Consider the following 21,253-nt stretch of genomic DNA (forward strand, 5'->3'; position numbering starts at 1 on the left):
TATTCAAATTAAATCCAGAAGCGAATGGTGACAGAGCGTGTTTATGTTGTACACATATTTGGTTTAGCTCAGATGCAAAGAAATTGTAATAATAATGACCTTTCCATAAAAAAATTTATAACCCCAAGTTTGATGAAGGAAGTACAATTGCTCCCACTCCGCCAGAAGAATTTGGATACCCCTTATGAATAAAGTTGCCTACACCCTCTTACTTGATAAGCTTATAGAACGATTGTTTACCATAAAGTTGTTCGCTCATTCACGATTTGATTCCGTCTCCCTATGATATTGTTCTTTGTAAATATTAATAAATATATACAGTTGATGACCAATTCAATTTTATAACCACTATTGCATTGTCTAGCGTTTCCTTAACTTTTAATTAAGAACATTATTATTTGTGTATGCATTATCTATATCTATAATTAGTATATCTATATCTATAATTAGTATAATGTGTTGTTGACGTTTAATGAAGCCTCAGTCACAACTATTCGTATGACAACTAATCATTCGTGATTCTAAGTGTGGTTTGCGGGCACAGTTTTAAATACAACTATCAGATGAGTATGATAATTTTCGTTTGTAAACATGCAGACGGTTTGGAGTATGTTTTTATAGTGATATCGAATTCAAATTACCAGCAGAAAATGGTCTCTTTTACGTTAATGGATTTAAAGTTTTATAAAGTGTAAATGGTGTCACAGTTTTGAGTAATATACTTTGTAAAATTAAACCATCTTAATGTGATGTTTTACTTTTGATTAAAAGTTTCGTCAATACTAATTGTGTGCGTCTTAATATTAGAATCACATAATTTGGAACCTGGAATTTTGTGTATGAGAGTATATGAAGAATTGATCATCCACTCCAGGCTCCCATTTTCTATACACGTTGGTACAGGGTATACAGGCACGTCCCCCTCCCACTTTTTTGCACAGCAAAGATTTTTCATAAATTTACATACAAAAAATTGAATTAACATTGACCCCCCCCCCCCCCACACACACACAAACTTTTATGGGACAATGTAAAAAATAGAATTGGAAATAAGGAAATAAACAGTGAAGTTAAAGCTATACCTGCCGCCCCCCCCCCCCCCCCCCCCACCCGGGATTAGGATTTTTAGGATTTTGTAAGGTAAACCTTTTCCTTTTTTTTTTGTCTGTCAAGATTTTGGATGAGTCTGCCCCCACCCCTTCCACTGTAAAAAACGATGCTACGTGCCTGGTATAAAGAATTTTATCTTAAATTTACTGTTGGTTATGATTGGCAATTCTTAGTTTTAGTCTTCATGTAACCTAACTGGTTTTTTGTGTGATTACTTATTCCAGCATTACCGACATTTCTGTAAGTGTAGCCACGGTTTTGTAATTATAGAATGTATCGTTCCTTTCGAGCTAGTGCCTCTGATAATGATCCTACTTCCTACAAAACAAGTCCGAGATCAAACACCACTGGCTCAAACCGGTAGTGACGTCGCCGAGATCCAGATACAGCCGCCATTATTGGACGCGCGGTGCAGAAAAGTTTATTTACGATTGTAATTACATGTTGCGTGAGAATAAATTCATTTTTCGCTCCAACCCTGAACATTATTTGCTGAAAGTTCATCCTTTGTTTCCCCTGTTTTGTTTGTTCCGTTTAAACGTTGACGATCTGACAACACTGATTGGTTAATAAAGGTGTCTGATGTACACGCGATTAGAGGCAATAACAGACATTATAATGATGGTATCAGCTCACAGCATGGGGTAGTCCAAAGCCATCCATTTATACCACCCCCGACTATGGCTAAATACAGCTTGAAGGAACTACCTTTATGAATTCGAAAATAGCGAATTAGAAAAACCTTAAAAGTGTATTTAAACCCTTATGAGCAAATCACTAAAATATCTACAACCATGAGTAACGGATCTATGTTCTTAACATAAAAAATCTGCTCCTATCTTTTTTTTTTTTTTTTTTTTTTTTTTTTTTTTAAAGAAAAAAGCACCAGAACATACTTGATACTGGTAAGACGTGCGAAGCTTAAGTAATCATGTCTTAACTCAGGAAATACAGACATCCCAATTCAAGGCTTAAATACTTAACACGTCGAGTGATAAAGTTTATTGAAAGGTTGAATTCCCCATCATGCAGGAGAAACGTCCAAAAATTGTTATAGATTTTTTTAAATTACTCGGAGGCAACTAGAAAAGGAGGGGTTGCAACTTCATGGGTCGGCCGATTCGTGATCACGGTACATTGGAACGGTAGAGCAAAGAACAGAGTGTAGAGATCACACAAGGTCATTGTTCAGGTGTTTAATTGAAAATTGATTTGCACCGAGGAATAGGAAACGATGTCATACGGAAAAGCCTTATTGGTAATGTACATGTACTTTCTGGGCCGATTTCCCGAGTCAGCTCTTTAAGTGAACCGAGTCGAGGGTTGAGCAATTTCAAACGATGTAATCGCAAGAGTGCGTCTAGGTGTCATACTGTGGTCCTTAGATGTGGGATTGGGTTACCTGGTAAATGCAATGTCAGAGTAGATCATATATATATGTACACCGAGAATAGTACGGGGAATCTATTGATTTATGAACCTTTTATGGCTTTTTTATAAAAATCATTTTTGGTAATGAGGCTGTCTCCGGAAAATGTCCTGAGGTCTAACGCCATGAATGGAGAAATAATTTCCATGGATAGCAATAGATTGTTATTTGTCTGGAATATATCGCAGATCTTTACTTGATATCCCACTTTAGAGCGGTTTGCGGCCATGCCATTATTATATTGTCGATACCTAAAATTAGCGGCATCACAGATTTAGATGAAAATTGCTCAGTACAAATGGCAAAGAATATTAAGTGTGATGAGCAATCGCTGTAGTTATAAGAACATTTTTCTTCGAATGTGTTCAGGAATGATACAAATCAGTACGCAAAGAGAACCATTATAACAGGAGCATGGACTTTGGGCAGTGATGTGCCAAACAGCAACGTGACGTGGGCCTGATTGTTCCACTGCTGGCCCGGGCTTTTGAGTTTCACTCGAGACCAGCGCCAACTTTAACTTGTTTTGATGCAAGAATTAGATACTTACATCCTACCGAAAGTCCAATGTCTTGTTAAAATAGTTCTGTCTATTCTGACTCAAATGTTTTTCCCCCGCTGATTTTGAATTTTGAAGAAAATTAATTAAAGCTGTAAATAAACTTCATTTACACCTAAAACTCACTATGTACAAAAATGGAATCTGTACACTATTCATCTTTTTATATTGAACGCATTTTAAGAAAATGTGCAGCTCTGATCATTTTTAATAATGAAAAAAAGTCGCTTAAATTTGGATTTGATTTCAATATATTTTTTGTGCCCGTGCAACATTTGATCAGGTTGTCACAGCAAATTTACATTTTGTAAAATCTAAAAAAAAAATCGGGGGAAAATAACACAGTCATCATCAAAAAAGCGCGGCCAAACCATTTTCCGCAGCGAATAAGAAAACTTGTTAAGTTAAATATGTTGATAATCCCAGAAACATAAAATTAAGTCTATGACGTCAAATCTGAACTTTCATTTACCCTAAAGGACTGAACGCTTATCGATGGCGCACGAAAATTTTGCAGAGTGATACCGTTTCCCAAAATTTGCACCAATCTCTTGAAGGTCAAGGTGACATACGACGGAATTTATTTACAAGGTTCCTCCCAGAAATCTTAAACAGGAGCCCGCGGAATTAGGTTTTCCATCATTGGTTTTCATTACAATGTCTGAAATATTTCAGAAAATTTTTCTCTCTCTCTCTCTCTGAGAAAAATTTGCTTCATTTGCATTACATCATCATCACAACACACAACGCAATAAAAAAAAATACACGATACGAGTAGTGTTCAAATACCGGTAGAATGCATATGACTTACAAACAAATGAAAGAAAAATTTACAGATTTAAAAAAAATATTTCTTCTTATTCGCCTCGAGAAAAAGAATATTGATTTCCTTAGCATCTTGTCATGAGAAAGGCTCTAGTCTGATTATTGGATAAAGAGCTAGTGGGGATATGATATATGCGAAAAGAATGATTCTTCTAAAGAAAAGTCATAAAATTCTTCCTAAACATTGATTTCCAATTGCCAAGATGACAATTTCCAAAGTTTATAATCGTTTGATATGAAATATGTGTTTCTTCTGTCTGGCGAATTTAGCAATACAAAAAATACAAAAGATACAACGATATCAAATATGTTACAAAGCCATACAAAGATAAAATTGTAAGGAAATGAAAACCGCGATGTCCAATGATGTCTATTATATATTCTCCTAACTGGCATTGCAAATTGACCTAATACTTAAGACTAGCTATGCAACAAGGAACTTTGGAATAATAGTTATAAGCTACAGTATTTTACTAATGTTAAACGGCATCTTTATCAAAAACCAAATCATTTTTTGGGGGGGGGGGGAGAAAATGAAATTTGTGTATAATATATAAACAAGATGGTTAAGTGTGACACATGTATTTAAGACCAACTTTTTGAAAATAGACTTTGGCAATTGGTTTGAACATCCTCCGTTTTACTGCTACTCATTTACATGAAAACATCTTATCAAACTTCCTTCAAAAGATCATTTTGTATAAAAAAAACAACAACAAAAACCCATTAATAATTGATATATGTATAATCAAACGCAAAACAATACGAGGCAAAATGATCCTGTTATTTTCACAAAATGTACGAATGTTAGTAAGGGCAAAACTGTAGTCTTTGCATGTTTCTGCTCTCCGTCACTGGGATCTTATAAATTCGTTTCGTTTGAAGTCTCACATCACAGAAAATGATTCCCATCAAAAATGCAGAGTTAATTCATATTACCTGTATTCACATCTTCTTGGGGTCGTGATTGCCTAACAGGACAATTTGATGAATGCGGTTAATGGGTGACGTCACACGACTGTGTTCGAACAGATTCCTATCAACTCCTAAGATAACACGTTTTGCTCGTGTATCATAAAAACAAGCCTCAAAATCAGGTTAATATGATGAAAACTTAAAAAAAAATACAGGTGTATGAATCCTAGATTAATTAGAAAAATGATTTGATTAAAAATTGATACATAAAGGTTGAGTGATTGAATTTTGAATGACTTGCATGACTGCCCATTATCTCCAAAGCGCGTCTGCCTGTTCTTTGAATCTGTGTTATCGAGACGTCTCGAGTTTCCTAAAGGGGTAAAGAGGTCGTGTTATTGCAAACGACCAATAATTCTAGAGATCTTTTATATAAAACAATTACAAAACATGCGCGGATCCAGAAAATTTTTCCGGGGGGGGGGGGGGGGGGGTCAACGATTATTTGAGTTTGCCGGGGGTGGGGGGTCTGAGGCATATTTTTGGTAATTTTATAATGTAAAATTAAAGACATTTGAATTTTCAGGGGGAGGGGTTCTTGAACGCCCTGATCCCTGGACTCTAGATCCGCGCATGCAAAATATATGTTTATCAAGAAAACTACTTTCAATTTATATAACTACATGTATTAATTAAAGTATTTAAAGTAGGTTACTTAGATACTTAGATTTAATCGGTAAAGTTAAAAAGTATATTGATTACAACTTATATATAATATACATTTAAATTTAGTTTAACAGCATTATACCAAGTACATTATATATATATATATATATATATATATATATATATATATATATATATATATATATATATATATATATATATATATATATATATATTCCATTAGTTTGTTGATTGACAAGTATATAGATAGCCTAATTTTGTTTTATTACCACGAACACGATCTTAAAGACCTTTACATATATATTCAAAAAACGAATTCTAATCAGAGAACCCGCGACCGAATATTCTCCAAAGATCTCTTTAAAATTCCAGCGATGATGAGAAAAGTACGTGTCCTTATTTCTCGAAATATATTGGCCGCGTATCTATTTACTCATTCAGCGCTCGTTTCCGCTGATATTTCAAGAACGATATTTTATCTGAGCACGGTGTATGGACAACATTGAGATATATGACACCCTTCGTCACCAGATACGAGTTTCACTTCCTGTCCAGGGCCACCTAACAGATTTAAGTACCTGCATTTAGTGGTCACGAGAGAAATCTAAATAATTTTATGCTTTATCACTTTATGCTGTAACAATCACGCAGGATTATACGTATTAAGTTGTGGATGGATCCCCATAGATTTGAGGAAACTTTATGACGGTGTTTCATTATAGCCGCACCATTAAGGTATTGTCAACTGATACCCTGAACCTGACACAGTACAACTAAAACAATCAAAGAACTGAAAGCCCGACTCTTTTGGTGTGTCTTTTATATGCATATTGTGTAGTAAAGACTGAAAATATCTCTCTCTCTCTCTTTCTCTCTCTCTCTCTCTCTCTCTCTCTCTCTCTCATGCTTTTAATGTCGGCAAAGCGTCAGAGAGCGACCAGATGTTGTAAGTGGCTGTAAATAAAAATATGTCTGTCTAGAAGAAGAAAATTCAACAGTTGCTGCCTTGAATTTTGCAACAAGCGTTATATATTCAATCCCCATTTCTTCAACGCGCAGCAAAGTAGTTCATGGAAATTCATGCGCATTGTATGTTCCAAAATGCATCTATTAGTCTTTTTTTTTAAACACGTTTTTTTTATAAGAAAACTAAAAAGATAGACAATTCTCTTGAAATTAAAAAAACAACAACATGCCAACACTTCTGACAATTTGTGGCTCTTTGTGTAACTATTTGGTATAGCGGAAGCTTTTACTTTGACGCTGTTTGGTTTTTTGTTTACTTTTGAAATTGTGTTATTTATGGTAACATTGGCGATTTGCCTGCCTACAGCCAGGACTCTGTATTCAGCAGAGCCCGGCTAAAAAACCAGTGGTAGATTTTCACAGATGTATAAATCTACATAAAAGTATTAGTATAAAAAAAGTATAATAAAAGTATTAAGTTACATGTATAAGCAAGATACAAAGCTTACGATTTTTTTGTTATGTAAACAAGGCTCGTGCCATGATTTTGTTTATATTAGTTCAATATACTGGTAAAAGCTCTTCTTCAAGCTGATTTTCTCTCGAACATAAATAAATTTCCCAGCGTTTGTCATATTCATTTTAGACCTAAACCTGGAATTTTTTTTATCAGCATTCAAAATGTAAATAAAAACGTTGTTGACAAATCAAAATATCTCGCTAATAACTCGACTATTGACATTTAAACTTTGGCTGATTAATATAAATACCTTACCAAAGCATTATTAACTTTATAAACGAAAAAATAGTTTTTGAAAAAATTCGTAACCATGCCCCTTTAAGCTTATTTTTTACCAAGATCAATTTCAAAGGGCTTATGTAGTGAAACTGCCCAATAAAAAAGTACCCCCCCCCCCCCCAAAAAAAAAAAAAAAAAAAAAAAAAAAAACCCAAATAAAAACAACAACAACAACAAAACAAAAAACAAAAACAACAACCAAATACCATCAAAGTAAAAAACTTTTGCGTTACTGTGTTAGACACATTATTCTATAATATTTCTCAATACTCTGTAAATCACTCATCATGTGTTAGATTTGAAACCAGTGTCATGTATTATTGAAAATGCTTTGTCTGAAATAACAATCGCGGAAATTCATCAAATATAGCCTTTATACCCTGTTTTGGAGATTGTTTTACAACAGCGATTTAGGCCTCATTATATGACTACTATACATGTAATTAAATTGTGAACGAAATTCGCAACTTTCAACCAAGCATCAGATTTAGTTTACTTCTATTACACAATCGGTGTAACGAACCGATTGGTTATACCACGGCCGTATGTTTAAATTCCTTCTGCAAGTTTTAAAACAGTATTTAAAGAACAAGTATTTCGCCTTGTAGCTGTAGCAAGCATCGTAAGAAAGTTCTCCTGTGAGCAATGAGTTTATGGGGGTTTTTTATGACCGGAACTGAAGCATTCTATCTGTCAGAAAAATTACAAGAAAACAACATGGAAATTATTTAAAAATAAATGAATCAGTAAAATTGCAGTTCATGAGTTTAATAATTTTCTCGTTTCTTGGACCATTCTTTGTACTATACAGGTATCAACTTTTTATTGTTATTGACATAGATTGAAAATACGGACAAGAAATTGAAGGCCTAGAACACACTTTTCAAATCATTTACTGAACTTGAACGTGTGAGACAATTTACCATCAATTATATTACAAATGGAACGAGATGACGACCTTCTTTAGATAATCTGTAGGGCACAGACGGAAGCTTGACAGTTCGTGATAAAAATCAAAGTGGGGAGTGTCAGTTTCCGGGGCCTCGTTTTAGGATTTTTGTCCGCCTTAGTACACTCGCATGTACTTTTAACAACAAAATTGGAAACAGCAATTACAGTCGAGACATTGAACTCGACAAGGCATATAAACGTTCTGGGAACGTGGACAAAATGTTGTGTAGTAATCACTAGTACTAAACACAGGTGTGTGTATGTTCTGTACGCATTTACTGCATCAATGTCATCTTTTATCAGCCACGTCAGATTATTTGGTTGAGATTTACAGCCAAAGAGAAGTTTGAAACGAATACCCCCCGATAACAATGAGGAATTGTGTAAACAAACAATGAGAAAATATGCTTAACCATGAAGAAGTGCACATGCAGAAGAGGCATGTTTTACAACTCCAAGACAGAATCGGTGCACTCGATGCACGAACCCTGCTAAATTCCACCATCTTTAAAGAGTGCAATGCCAGTACAAGAATATATCATAAGATTATCTTTGAAAATACGGCAGTTTAAAAAAAAATAATTTAATTTCAGATTATGAAAAAAACCGAAACATATTACCAGCATCTAGAAATCACGATTATACGAGCACGAACAGTAAAGTTGAAGAATGAAATATTGTAAACTTTTTCCTTCATATGTTGTATGATTATTCTTAGAGTTTCAGAATATGAATAATGATATCATGATTATAAAAAAAGCAACAAAAATACTCGAAAAATGCCAGATACAATAAAGGATAGATTAAGAAGCCTGGAAATGCACAAGCCATGTCGGGTTTTATTCTGTGTTATCCAATCTGACAAGCTGGTTATCCAACGCGCCCTGTAATTTGTCCAAATGGATCCGGAACATAGTACTATTACAGGACTATCTGAAATCTACATCCTTCTTGTTCGAGATCGCCGGCTTGATGAGAGGGCTGCTCCGATTCTATCGTTCCCTGCAACGATTCTCAGACTCCATGCTAAGTTTTATTTAGCCACTTAGCATCGAAATTGCGTGCTAAAAAATATAGGCATCGGGAGAGTATATTTACAAAGAATAATATAGGTTTTCACAAGGAAATAAGATCGGCTAGGTAATAAAATGGAATTATTTGTTGATTTTTTGGATTTGTTTTTGGATATCATCAATCAAATGTTATTTTATCTCATAAGAGTTAGTTGAGCCCAAGTTTCATGGAATATCACTTTCTGGCAATTTTCTAAAGAAAAAAGTAAAATACAAACGAAAAAATATCGAAGTTAAAATCGATTAAGAGAATTTTAAAAAGTAAAAAAAAAAGTCCAATTTTTTTCTTTGATAAAAGCGTTTCTTTCATAAAAGAACAACATGATGGATTGCTCACAAAATTTAAGTACCTGAACGATAACGATAACATTGAAAAATTTCGCAAGTTTGGGAAATCCGGAAATATATTGCTCTGTATTTATTCCTTTTATGCAATCTTGTCAGTTTCCATGGTGATGATACATCGGTTTATCGTTATCATTATTTTTGGTTTTAGATCATCCCTAAAAGCGTTGGCCTTGAGAATTAGAAAAGGAATTAGTATTTCAGAGAAATTAACATTTTAAAGCTACAAACAGTTAATTAAGAAGATTTCAGAGGCTTTACAGAGTCCTTTTCAACAAAGCTGGAACTTACGAGCAATCTCTATAGAACTTATACTAAAGAGCTAGGAAATTGGCTAGCATGGCTAGCGTCATATATCATCAAAAGATATCCTCAGCTTTGTTATTTGCTTTAACTAAAAGCAAAAAAAGTCTTTACCAATGTCATTTCCACCTGCATGGATGACCAGAAACCTTGGATGTGGATATTTTGATCGCAAGTCACAAATAATATCGGCAACACTGTCAAAACTTAACCCTGATACTCCTTTCCATAACACTGATACATTAGGTAATGAAAGGTCTGTACCAAACTCTGTTGACATTAATGCATACTGCTCAGCTCTTTTAATAAGAGATGATCCAACAATCCATATTGAATCTACAATATCATAAACAATAAACAATGCATGCATACATGTAGCAGTAGTTGCAAGCTGAATTGATAAGTAAACAAACTGCAGAAATGGTGGTGTTGTTAATTAAAGTTGTAAAACATTCAGATTAAATTGACAGTTTATATGTAACCAACTCAGGTCTCAGGTAATGCTTATATGCATCTGAAGACCATCTCCCCCTTCTTTGAATTTCTTGTTCAGCTATGCCCAACATGTACATGTGTGTAGCAGCTCCTATTCTAAAAGAGTGTGTTTTAAATGTTTTTGTTTCAATACCTAAAAATGTCAGTGTTTTGTGCAATGTGCTTGAAAACTGGTATGAAGACAGGGGACTGCCACTTAAATGGCAAAATAAAGGGCCATCATCCTTAGATCTGCATTGCAGAAAAGTCTCCAAGATTTCAAAACATACTAATGACTCTGATGATTTGTTTATATTGATAATAAAACCATTGCCACATTGATCTAATTTAGAAAATCGGAGGTTTAGTATGATAGTATCTTTGGTTAATTGTAGATCTGAGAGATGTATAACATTTTTGTTATTGTTGTTTGATGCAGATGTTAACTCACTAATGCGGAGAAGACCGAAAAATGCAACTGAAAAAGCAGATCCAAATAATAAATGCTCATACCTAGATTTTGTCACTGTTGGTAAAACCTGCAATATTTTGAGCAAAAGTTGATAAGTAATGGGGCTTCTAATGTCTTTCACAGGCTTAGTTTTTCTTAAACCAGCCAACATTTTTTGTAAGATTTAAATTACCTAATTTGTTCTCAATAACTGTATTTATCTGTAAGGGATAAATTTGATTATCCCCCGACAGATACTAGTGCATTACCTTTAGGGGGTACATACAATGTATTCTTAGCTTGTGTTGCCTATAATTACATATTTCCTCAACACAGCGTTAGTTGTAAAAAGTAACAGAGAACATCCTCCTAATTCTTTAGATCATCATTAAGTCTATAAAATCTTTAAACTCAAACTCAAAATGAAAACGACGGAGTTCCAATATTCTACGCCCAAATCGTTGCGAAGGACAGATCTATGTATTATACAATTCAAGGAGATGACTCAATATAATTCAAGGCCACTGAGGGTAGAAAAGAGTCTATTTATTCAAACGATTTTTAACATAGTCTGCCATGATAATTAGCAATTTCCTTCTTAATTAACAGGACAAATCACATCTACAAGGAATAGCAATCTTCGACTTCAAAGAGCGCCGCGCCTAGAGTTGAAAATGGGGATAAAGTGGGAGTTATATTTCTCCTCGTGATGCGATCACGTGTCTCTTCAAATTAAATCTCTGATTCAGTTTTGTTTTTCTCCGTTTTCGTTCTATTAACAAGTTTACTTCTGTACCAATCCCTTGTCCATCTGTTTCTTTCACCCACCTCATTTCTGATGTAAATAAGATGTATTGGTATTACCTTTCTTTTCATGATTTTATAAGATTGACCAAGGCCGGGTTAACAAATGCATAGCACATTAACAACAAAAAATCATCAGAGTAAGTGATTTGTAATTAACCTCACTGGTTTGGAAGTTGGTACATTCATTTGTAACACGACGGGAATCCTCTTAAATGTTCTTTATTTAGTGCATGACCTCGTAGGTTTCTTTTTATTTCATTTGTGTGTCAATTTTTGAAGTACAAATGTCTTCGCCATGTATATATAGTTAGTATGTTAAATATTGTTAAAAAATTGTTCATCTACGGTTTTAATTTATTTAATATCAGTAAGATTTTAGAAAAAAAAAAAATATATATATATATATATACATGTATATATATATATATATATATATATATATATATATATATATATATATATATATATATATATATATATATATATATATATATATATATATAATGTGTTGTTTTACAAAGTTTGCATGACTCTTGAGGAGCTTGGAAGATTTATTCTCCGAAGAATATATCACTTAAGAATAATTCCAAGAATGATTTTCCCAAGAAAAAATTATTTCCCTCGGACTGTGTCAACGGAAAATATTATCTACTTGAATGAATGCACCGACGTTGCAAAACATGCAGAATATATATGTTCCAATATATGTAGAACTATAAACGATGTATAACAATTTTCACATTTTTTCAAATCAGATGAAAAACAAAAACACCCCCCCCCCCATCGCCACAAACAACCAATAAAAAACACCAACAAAAATGAACAACTAAATCAGAATCAAACAAAGAGCAGTGAAAATCAAGCTCAATACATAAAATACAAGACAAATCAAAAAGTGATACAATATCGACGTTCGAGTCCAAAAAGATCAAGCGCTCGAGGCGAGATAGAATGAATATTCGGAAATACGCGACTTGATCTGGGACTTGAGAATTATAGAATCCGTCATATCATACAATCCTAAAATTCGTTTCTGTCTTTTTTGATACAGTGGATCGATCAATTCCGAGATGTCGCAAAGAAACCCAAGACTTCTGTTTTGCCCAAGAGATCAACCCTTGTTTTGTATGGTCTGACTAGAGATTAAAGGATAGGTAAAATTATTTCATTTGCTTATTTCTAATTGGATCGACATTTTTTAATTGAAATAAGATGATGAACTATGAGGACATTAGTCGTTCAAAAAAAATATATCTTGGATTAACTACGCAGTTAGAGCCATAGTTTTACACATGTATACTAGTATGCATTGGCCAAATTAATCTGCAAAAGATCTTGAAAAAGAAAGCACAATAGTCGAAAGAACTTGTCAAAAAACCCAAATCAACAACAAAATCACACACAAAAAACAAAAAAAACAACAACAAATAAACAAACAAAAAACAAAACAAATTTTAACAAACAAACAACCCATTAAAAATTGAACGATTTATTTTTTGACTACTTGTATTGAAAAAAATCTAATGTTTATGCCTATATAACAATCCAAAATACGCTGTATTGATCTTCATTGAAAGGGACCTGGACACGATTTCAGATAAAAAAAATTTTTGATTTCTATGTATAAAATAGTTTACTTTTGTATTTTGAATGATTAACCAAAATTTGAATGTTAGAAGTCATGTTACAAGCGAGATACAGAGGAAAGAAGTCGTTGTAATATAAACAAAGCTCGAGTCTTATATTTGTTTACAAATACTGTAAAGTAGAAATATTGCCATTTCTTCATCAAAATAACTTGTGGAAACAAGATAGACTGATTCAATGGGTTCATAAATAATTTCATCACAACAAACAGCAACATTAGTTTGGAACCAATATAACAAATATTCAAACATTGTTAGGACTAGAGCTTTGTTTACAAAACAAAGAATTATAACCTCTGTAACTCGCTTTTAACTCGATATTTGAATTTCAAATTTTGTCAAAGCATTGAAAACACCTGTCTCAACAATTCTAGACATAAAAATTGAAAAAAATAAATTTTGAAAATTTTGAGCTCAAATCTTGTCTAAGTCCCTTTAAAGCATAATAAAAAACCAGTATCTTAGATTAAAAACAAGAACTGAGGATGTCGTGTTACATCAATATACTAGTATATGATATACTGAGATTCTGACTGAAGTAACTATCTATATCAAAATAAAGAAGATGGGAGAATTAAGTAACTTCCCATTGGTTTACATGTAATTTTAAAACACAATTTCAAAATAAATTTTTCCCATTTAAATCTATTTGATATTTTTCAAATAAAGGTTTGCAAACGCACAATTTCTAACTATATCTATATAGTTTTAATATTTTATCAAACAATAAGAAAAAAATAATTGCCTCAAATTTTGGTGGTATCGAACCCTCAACCAAAAAGCCTAGTTATACTAAGTAACCTAAGCTCTCTGAGCCATTTCAAGCACAAAAAAGAGAGTAATTTCAGTGCTATAAGCTAGTTTGGTCATGAATTTATGGACTTGTATTATTTGTCTAAATCGTTCATTTGCTGAAATACAAAATCATATTTATTAATGTATAGTGGGTCACCACTCTGCGTTTTTGTTGATTGAAATCAGGTTTTTTTTTCAGTAGACTTTTATTAGACTAAGACAAATTTATTGAGCACAACCCCACATTATTACAGAAAAGACATTGAATTTCTAAAATATGACACCATTTATAGGCTTTGATATGCATACGCCCTTTTTAATCGACGTAGTTCAAGTATTGAACATATCTAAGGGTTACAAATCAATGTAACGCTAAATATACATAGCTTTGAACGATTTTAAAAAGAATTATCAGAATTGTTGATATATTTATTTTTCAATGTCTTATCCGTATTAACATATATGAGTAATTTACATGCCTTATTCAGCCATCTTCTTTGATAAAGAACTGTATGGTGTTTTTAAAAAAATTTGGCTTGATTACAAAATTTTGCAACTTCCCATCGATCTCTCCTAGATTTAATGCATGTGGAAACATCAGAGAAAATTCTGGAAAAATTTAACACACACTTGATGAAAACTTGCATAATAATTTTCAACCTACCCCCTATACCCCCATTATATTTTTGTCACTACGCTACATTACATGACAACTAATATTTGTCAAGTTTACACAAACATCTTTACAAATACCCCAAAAAAGTAAATTTTCATATTTCGTTGAGCAAAAAATAAGATTATTGAGAATCATGTCATGTTGTCATGTACATGTACAAATGTTGATTCTCAATAACCTAAATTTTTGTAAAGGACAGAAGTATGACAACAATATTTTTAATGGGTATCATGGAAACTCGTGTATAGTTATCTGAATTTACAAAAATTGATGTACAAGTATAAATGAATGTAACTCTGTACTTTGTATAACATTTTTTGCAAGATTTTGTCATTGCATGTGCTATCCATATTCAACTGCGCCATATATCGCAGTCAAAGAGAGATAACTCAGTTCAGTTTACATGCATTCTTTCCAAAACCGTTTGAAAGGATTTTTTTAAATTATTAGTTGATGAATGAAGCTGTTATTATGCAATGTAATATACAATTTACATCTAATTATAAGCTACGTTTTTCTACAGTAACATAACTGATCACATAACAACTGGATCGAAAACAATATATTAAAGCTTACACATCGGTAGTCCGAAATATCTGACGTTTCCTGGCTTTTTTAACGATTTTGATATTTTTTAGGTTTTCCTGGCAAGTAACTATCAAAATCGTTAAAAAAAGCCAGGAAAACGTCAGATATTTCGGACTAACACATCGGATGTTTACGTAACATGCACGGACGTATGCCACGTTTTACCAAAAGTGATTAAGGTGGCTCACTACACCTTGATAGTTTCTCCGCTGAGCAGAAAATTACTTGATTATGATAGATAGCATGATGCATAAGAAGTTTATAAGTAAAATAGGCGAAAAAATATGCAATTTTAGATAAAAAAAAAAATAATGATTTGGTAAATATGAACAAAAGTGCCGGGCGGGTTTTAACTTATACTCTGTGGTTCACAAACCCGATACTTTAACCACTAATCTATGATGATATTTAACGAAATCGACTGATACAAACAATTTAACAAAACACTTTAATCGCCACCTTGTTAAGTAGTGTCTAAAAAGGTATAAGTCTTGACGCAGTGAGGTACCTTAATTCAATGAGCTACAGAGCGATCTAAGTGTCATGACCGCCCAAACATGTGGAAGTGTTTTATACTCACTGACAGAAAAACGCGGGGGTGTTAAGGAAGCATATGGGCAATATGCCGTCTTATTTTGACTGTTGTATTCAAAATCGTGAAATTAAATAATTATTTTGAATAAGATCAAAAACCTAGTATTATCCTTTAAAATAGATGTCAGTGCAATAAAATCGGGTAGTGCATCACTGCCACATTGGTGCATTATCACGTGACAACTATAAATAGCTTACGTATATTCCTTAACATAAAATGAGATAGAACAACACTACCCCGCAGTTTCAAAAATAAAATAAACATACCAAGTGAAGGCAAAACATCTCAGTTTTATCAAAACCGCTGCTAGAATCCTATGTTTTTCCTTATTAAAAAGTTATTCATGCGGTTCTCGTAAAACCTTCCCAACTTTTATAAAGTTTGTACGGAAAACGGCAAATTGCATTAAAACAACACACAACATGGGATTCTAGCAGCACTTTTCAATTTAAGCATTGATCAAACTAACGATACGTATAAAATTTCAAGTTCAATATACGCGGGGTAGTGTTGTTCTAGTCGGATTTTTATATCGTAAACAACGACAGAGGAAAGCCTGGCCGAGAAATAAAAGCAAATTTACATACCTTTTAACAAATGATTGATAAAACTAACATCTCCCCCAGTATTCTTATGTTCAATTCTCAATAAATCACACCACAATACTTTATTAGAGTTCTTAGATTAGTTATATTTTGAATATGTTTACAATGCTTTCCGATCAAATTCACACGACATTCAACTTTTAGTCATGACGTCATCAAAGTGTAAATCTACGTAATACAAACTAATTTCTGGCAAAAATTGTCTTCAGTATTTTTTTTTTCTTGTTGGTCTATGTTTCGTTGCTTATGTATTTGAATATGTACATAATAACTAAGATTTGTGATTTCACGGAATTACATGTAACTCAGATTCCATATGCTTCCTTACACCCCAGCGAAGGTTTACGAATTTTTACACGTTTAAGCGAACTTTTGAAGAAAAGTATAACATTATTAATGAACAACATTATTTAAACAATGAAATGTTGTACACCTGTACGCTATGTAACGGGTGTGACCATTGCTATAATGAATCACAGCGATTCATCGTATTTAAAGAGGTTCGTTCCTGTGTTTTTGGGTAGCCATTTTAGGTCACCTCTATTATAGAAAATATGTATCATATATTGATTCTACTCATAAATTTAAATTTTATAATGCCAATTGAACTATCTTAAATGAAACAGTAAAGGAAAAATTACATTTTACAGAGTTTAGTATGGGACTATATTTTGTGGCGGAAGGTTTTTAAGAAGAAAATGAACATTTTTCATAACTCAGTTGTTTTATAGACAATGAACATTTTTCATAACTCAGTTGTTTTAGAGTACCGTCACTTTAGCTTCCTTATTTTCAGTTCAAACAAATTCCAGATAGTTTGTGCATTAGGATATCTTCATTTTGTGACGAAAAACATAATTTTACAATTTTTCAATATTTCTATCGACGTATATTGGCAAATTTAACTTATAATTCATAAAAGTCAAAGAAAAATGAATTCCAAATTTAGCCTAAAATCAGCTTATTTCATGCCAGATCTCAAATTTTACATAATAGACCTATACTTTTTGTTTTATTTTCTGAAATTTTAAGCTTTTTCCGACAAGTTTATCATAATTTGAGAAAAAGTTTGAGACTTTTAACTAATTTCATTACATGTTAAATTGGTAATGGATAGAAATAGTGTTTTATCAGTGCAACAAGGTCAAAATATCAATTAGGTGAAGAAATTGTAACATTTTTCTTGATAATAATTATAATTTTATTTATTTAAATAGTATAAATTTGTATTTGATGCCATGGTTCATTCCGATAATGAAATATAGAGGAAAAAGCAATTTATGTGCAATCTACGCTTTCGGTGCAGAAAGGTCATTTTAAATACACCGTAGCACAAAATGAAGCATACAGACCCCAAAATTTTGTTTTGAATTTTGATTAAGCTATGTTTGTAGATTTTTAAAAAATATTTTAGAAAAAAAACTTGAAGACTTTTGACTGCAGGATCCAACGTCCTTAAGGAATAAGGAATAATTCTTTCAGTAATATGAGGTGATAATTTCGGTCGGGGCGTGGTCAAATCCATTAAAGCCCGAAGGGCTTTATGATAGATTTCATTTGACCACGCTCCGACCGAAATCCAAGAAAGCCCGAAGGGCTTTATGATAGATTTGACCACGCTCCGACCGAAATTATCACCTCATAATATTCAAAGAATGATTTCTAATTAATTATATCTATATTATTTCCAATTTGACAATGTACACTTTAATTAAAATAACATTATTTTAAAACCCCTATTTTTTCTGTAGCTCATTGTGTATTACTGCGCGGCGCCACCTATACCGTTTTTGGGTTGTCCTACATGTATAAGACACGCCAATTTTGTGTTACTCATGTTTTATGAAGATTTTGAGTTTTAAGGTTCAAAATTGATTCGCAATGTTATCATAGACAAAGACACTTGACACTGTAAATTTAATATATTTAACAATGACAAGGGTGAGTCTAAAATTAATAAAACATCCCAAAACAAACCGAAACACATACACAAAATTAATCAGCTATATTTTTAATGATATTATGTCATTGAAAATTGAATGTTTATATGTACACAGTTTAAATCAACATCAAGATATTAGTTTACGTAATACATGTATAGTAAAGAAACTGTAATTCCTACAGGGGACAAACGATTGATAGCGATATAAAGAAACAATAACAGAACTACGGGTTAACAGAATCTCCTCGACAAATGAGGTTTGATTAATACCCTAATGATGGTGTAACACACGAAATCTATTCTCTAGACAAAACATTACAAACATTATACAATTATCTAAAAACTGTTCATGAAAACAGAGGCAGTAACAATATACTCGTCACTGTAGCGTTCGGCTCCGATTACTTTGGTCAATAGCTGGGTTCAGTAATGAAGCCGGTTGGTTCTGAGATTAACAACAGGAGGTCATAATATCATAATTATTTTATATTCATTAACAGTTCTTCAACTCTCAGCTCAAAGTATTGTTTTCATTCTTAAAATTATATCTGTTTTTCATACTTTGTATATTAATTGAAACCAACAGAAATGGTATTCCGATATAAAGTAACAGCGTGTTTGCCAAGATGAGTTATGAAAAGGGTAAAAGAAGAAATGTGATTAATTCTAAATGGTAAATGGTAAATAGTTAATATGAAGTACTGTTGTTCTTCTTAATACAGCTGGGCCAAAACAACGATCAAGAAAAAAACCCACAATTCTTTATACAATACATTTTCAAAAATAATCGCCAAATCTGTGATAAAAACATGAAAAACTCAGAAATGTGGAGTATCGAATACTGCTGATGATCAGACAACATTAATTCAAAGAGAATAATGAATAATTTTGAAAGGACCTAGCATTTAAAGTAATTATACATATAAGTACATGTATATTAGCTAATCACAACGGCTTTTGGCTGTTAAATTGGGAAATGTTTAATAATCCTTTGGTATTTATGTTGACTAAGTAACAAAATGTAAACTATAGCACGGCACGACAAGTTCTTAATTAACCGGTAAACTATATTTCATAGTACATGTTGTAAATAGTTAGTTAACGGTAAACTATAACATAATGTGTATTATGACTAGTTGGTTAACGGAAAACTATAACATTGTGTGTGTGTTATGACTTGTTAGTTAACGGTAAACTATGAAATGATGTGTGTAATTATGACTACATGTGGTTAATTAACTGTGGCTTTGTCCTTTCTTGTTTGAGGTTTGAAGGGAAAGGTTGGGCATGTTTTTTATCTTGATCAGTTTATAACAATGTAAAAACAGCAGCATTCCTGTAATTATAAAGAAAAACGGAACGCCGATAAAAGCGAAGTAATACATTATCAGGAAGAATTCGGGACAAGATTCGATAAACGATAAAACGACGGCATATGCAATGCACAAGACGGACAAAATGAACAAATTAAGCAGCGATATCTTGACCGCTCGATGCTTTCTATGAAATGTTTGATATTTAAATGGGTTTGTGATCAGAGAATACCTCTCAAAGGCAAGCAGAACAATGTTACTCCCAGCCCAGAAGTGATAAGTGTACCCAATCCAGAAAAACAAAACGCAAAGGGGAATGTTAAGATAAAGCTCGAACATCATGGGAAATAGAATAAACATAAAGACATAAACTATGATAGTCGCCAAAAGGTCACCCATTGCCACCAGCAAAATGCATAAGTAAGTTCCGTTTTTGTACATGCGCCTGCGCAGTATGTTGGTGATTGTGGCGACATTGCCGAATATGGATATCAGACTTAAGATGGAAGAGACAGGTATGAGCCAACAGGTTAGGAACTCGTGCACTGAGCATAGAGCGACGTCGACGGGGATTGTGGTTTGCTGATAGACGCTGGTTGGATTCTGAGATGCAGATGTCGATTGAAGGTCTGATAAATCCTGTAGAGTTTTGGATTTGAAAGAAAAACCAGTGGCATCTTGGTCCGCTGATGTAATGTACACGGTTGTCACATCCGGGGCTGTTGAAGTCAAATTCTCCATGAAATCTCTTCTGTTCTGAAAAATTGAATTCATTTCAAACATTTTGCGAATATATACAACTATATTGAAAATGGAGTTGAATTTTTGTGCTTTAATACCGGTAAATAAGGCGAAAATTGTCAATCACTTTAGATAAGCATTGTACCAATGCCGATTGGGCCATTTTTCTATCAGCGTTGATAAATCATCAGCGAAAATAAGGTCTAAAATTTGAACCAAATTTAATATGAACTTTGTAAATGCCAATATACTTACCCTTCACAAAGGGAGTCATAATATGGAAAAATTGGTTTCTTTTTCATTTAATTCAAAACCAAAAGTGAAATTAACATTTAAAACATGAAATCAATCTCTGCACACCGTGCTCTTTACTATCTGAAGAGGCGTAGTCACGGCCATAAAAAGCGTTTGGATTACATTTATTTAATAAAAAATGTGGCTTGAACTGAGACGAATAAAGCCAAAAAGGGGGTAACTAAAATTTAAAAAGATTGGGTGATAAGATAGCGGAAACTGCCATTCGGTTAAGTCGTAAAATGCAATTTCAAATATATTTCCTTCCAAGTTAAATCTACATATACATTGTTTTTGATACTGTTATAATACAGGTTTGCAAAATCACAATTTTTACTTATGTAACGTGTTATTTAGTTATGAA

General features: G+C 32.9%; 1 protein-coding gene across 1 annotated transcript; it reads right to left on the minus strand.

Annotated features, from left to right (window-relative positions):
• Nucleotides 1–18,602: 18,602 nt before the first annotated feature.
• LOC128164665 (olfactory receptor 51V1-like) lies at nucleotides 18,603–20,595 on the minus strand. Its single transcript, XM_052828636.1, has one exon. It carries the CDS (start codon nucleotides 20,593–20,595, stop codon nucleotides 19,777–19,779), a length of 819 nt encoding a protein of 272 aa, XP_052684596.1. The 3' UTR covers nucleotides 18,603–19,776.
• Nucleotides 20,596–21,253: the final 658 nt, after the last annotated feature.

The sequence above is a fragment of the Crassostrea angulata genome, chromosome 1 (assembly GCF_025612915.1).
Source record: "Crassostrea angulata isolate pt1a10 chromosome 1, ASM2561291v2, whole genome shotgun sequence".
Classification (NCBI taxonomy): Eukaryota; Metazoa; Mollusca; class Bivalvia; order Ostreida; family Ostreidae; genus Magallana; species Magallana angulata.

What these genes read in the sequence shown, in the direction of transcription:
- LOC128164665 (XM_052828636.1), bottom strand. Translation starts at nt 20,595, where the DNA reads ATGGAGAATTTGACTTCAACAGCCCCGGATGTGACAACCGTGTACATT.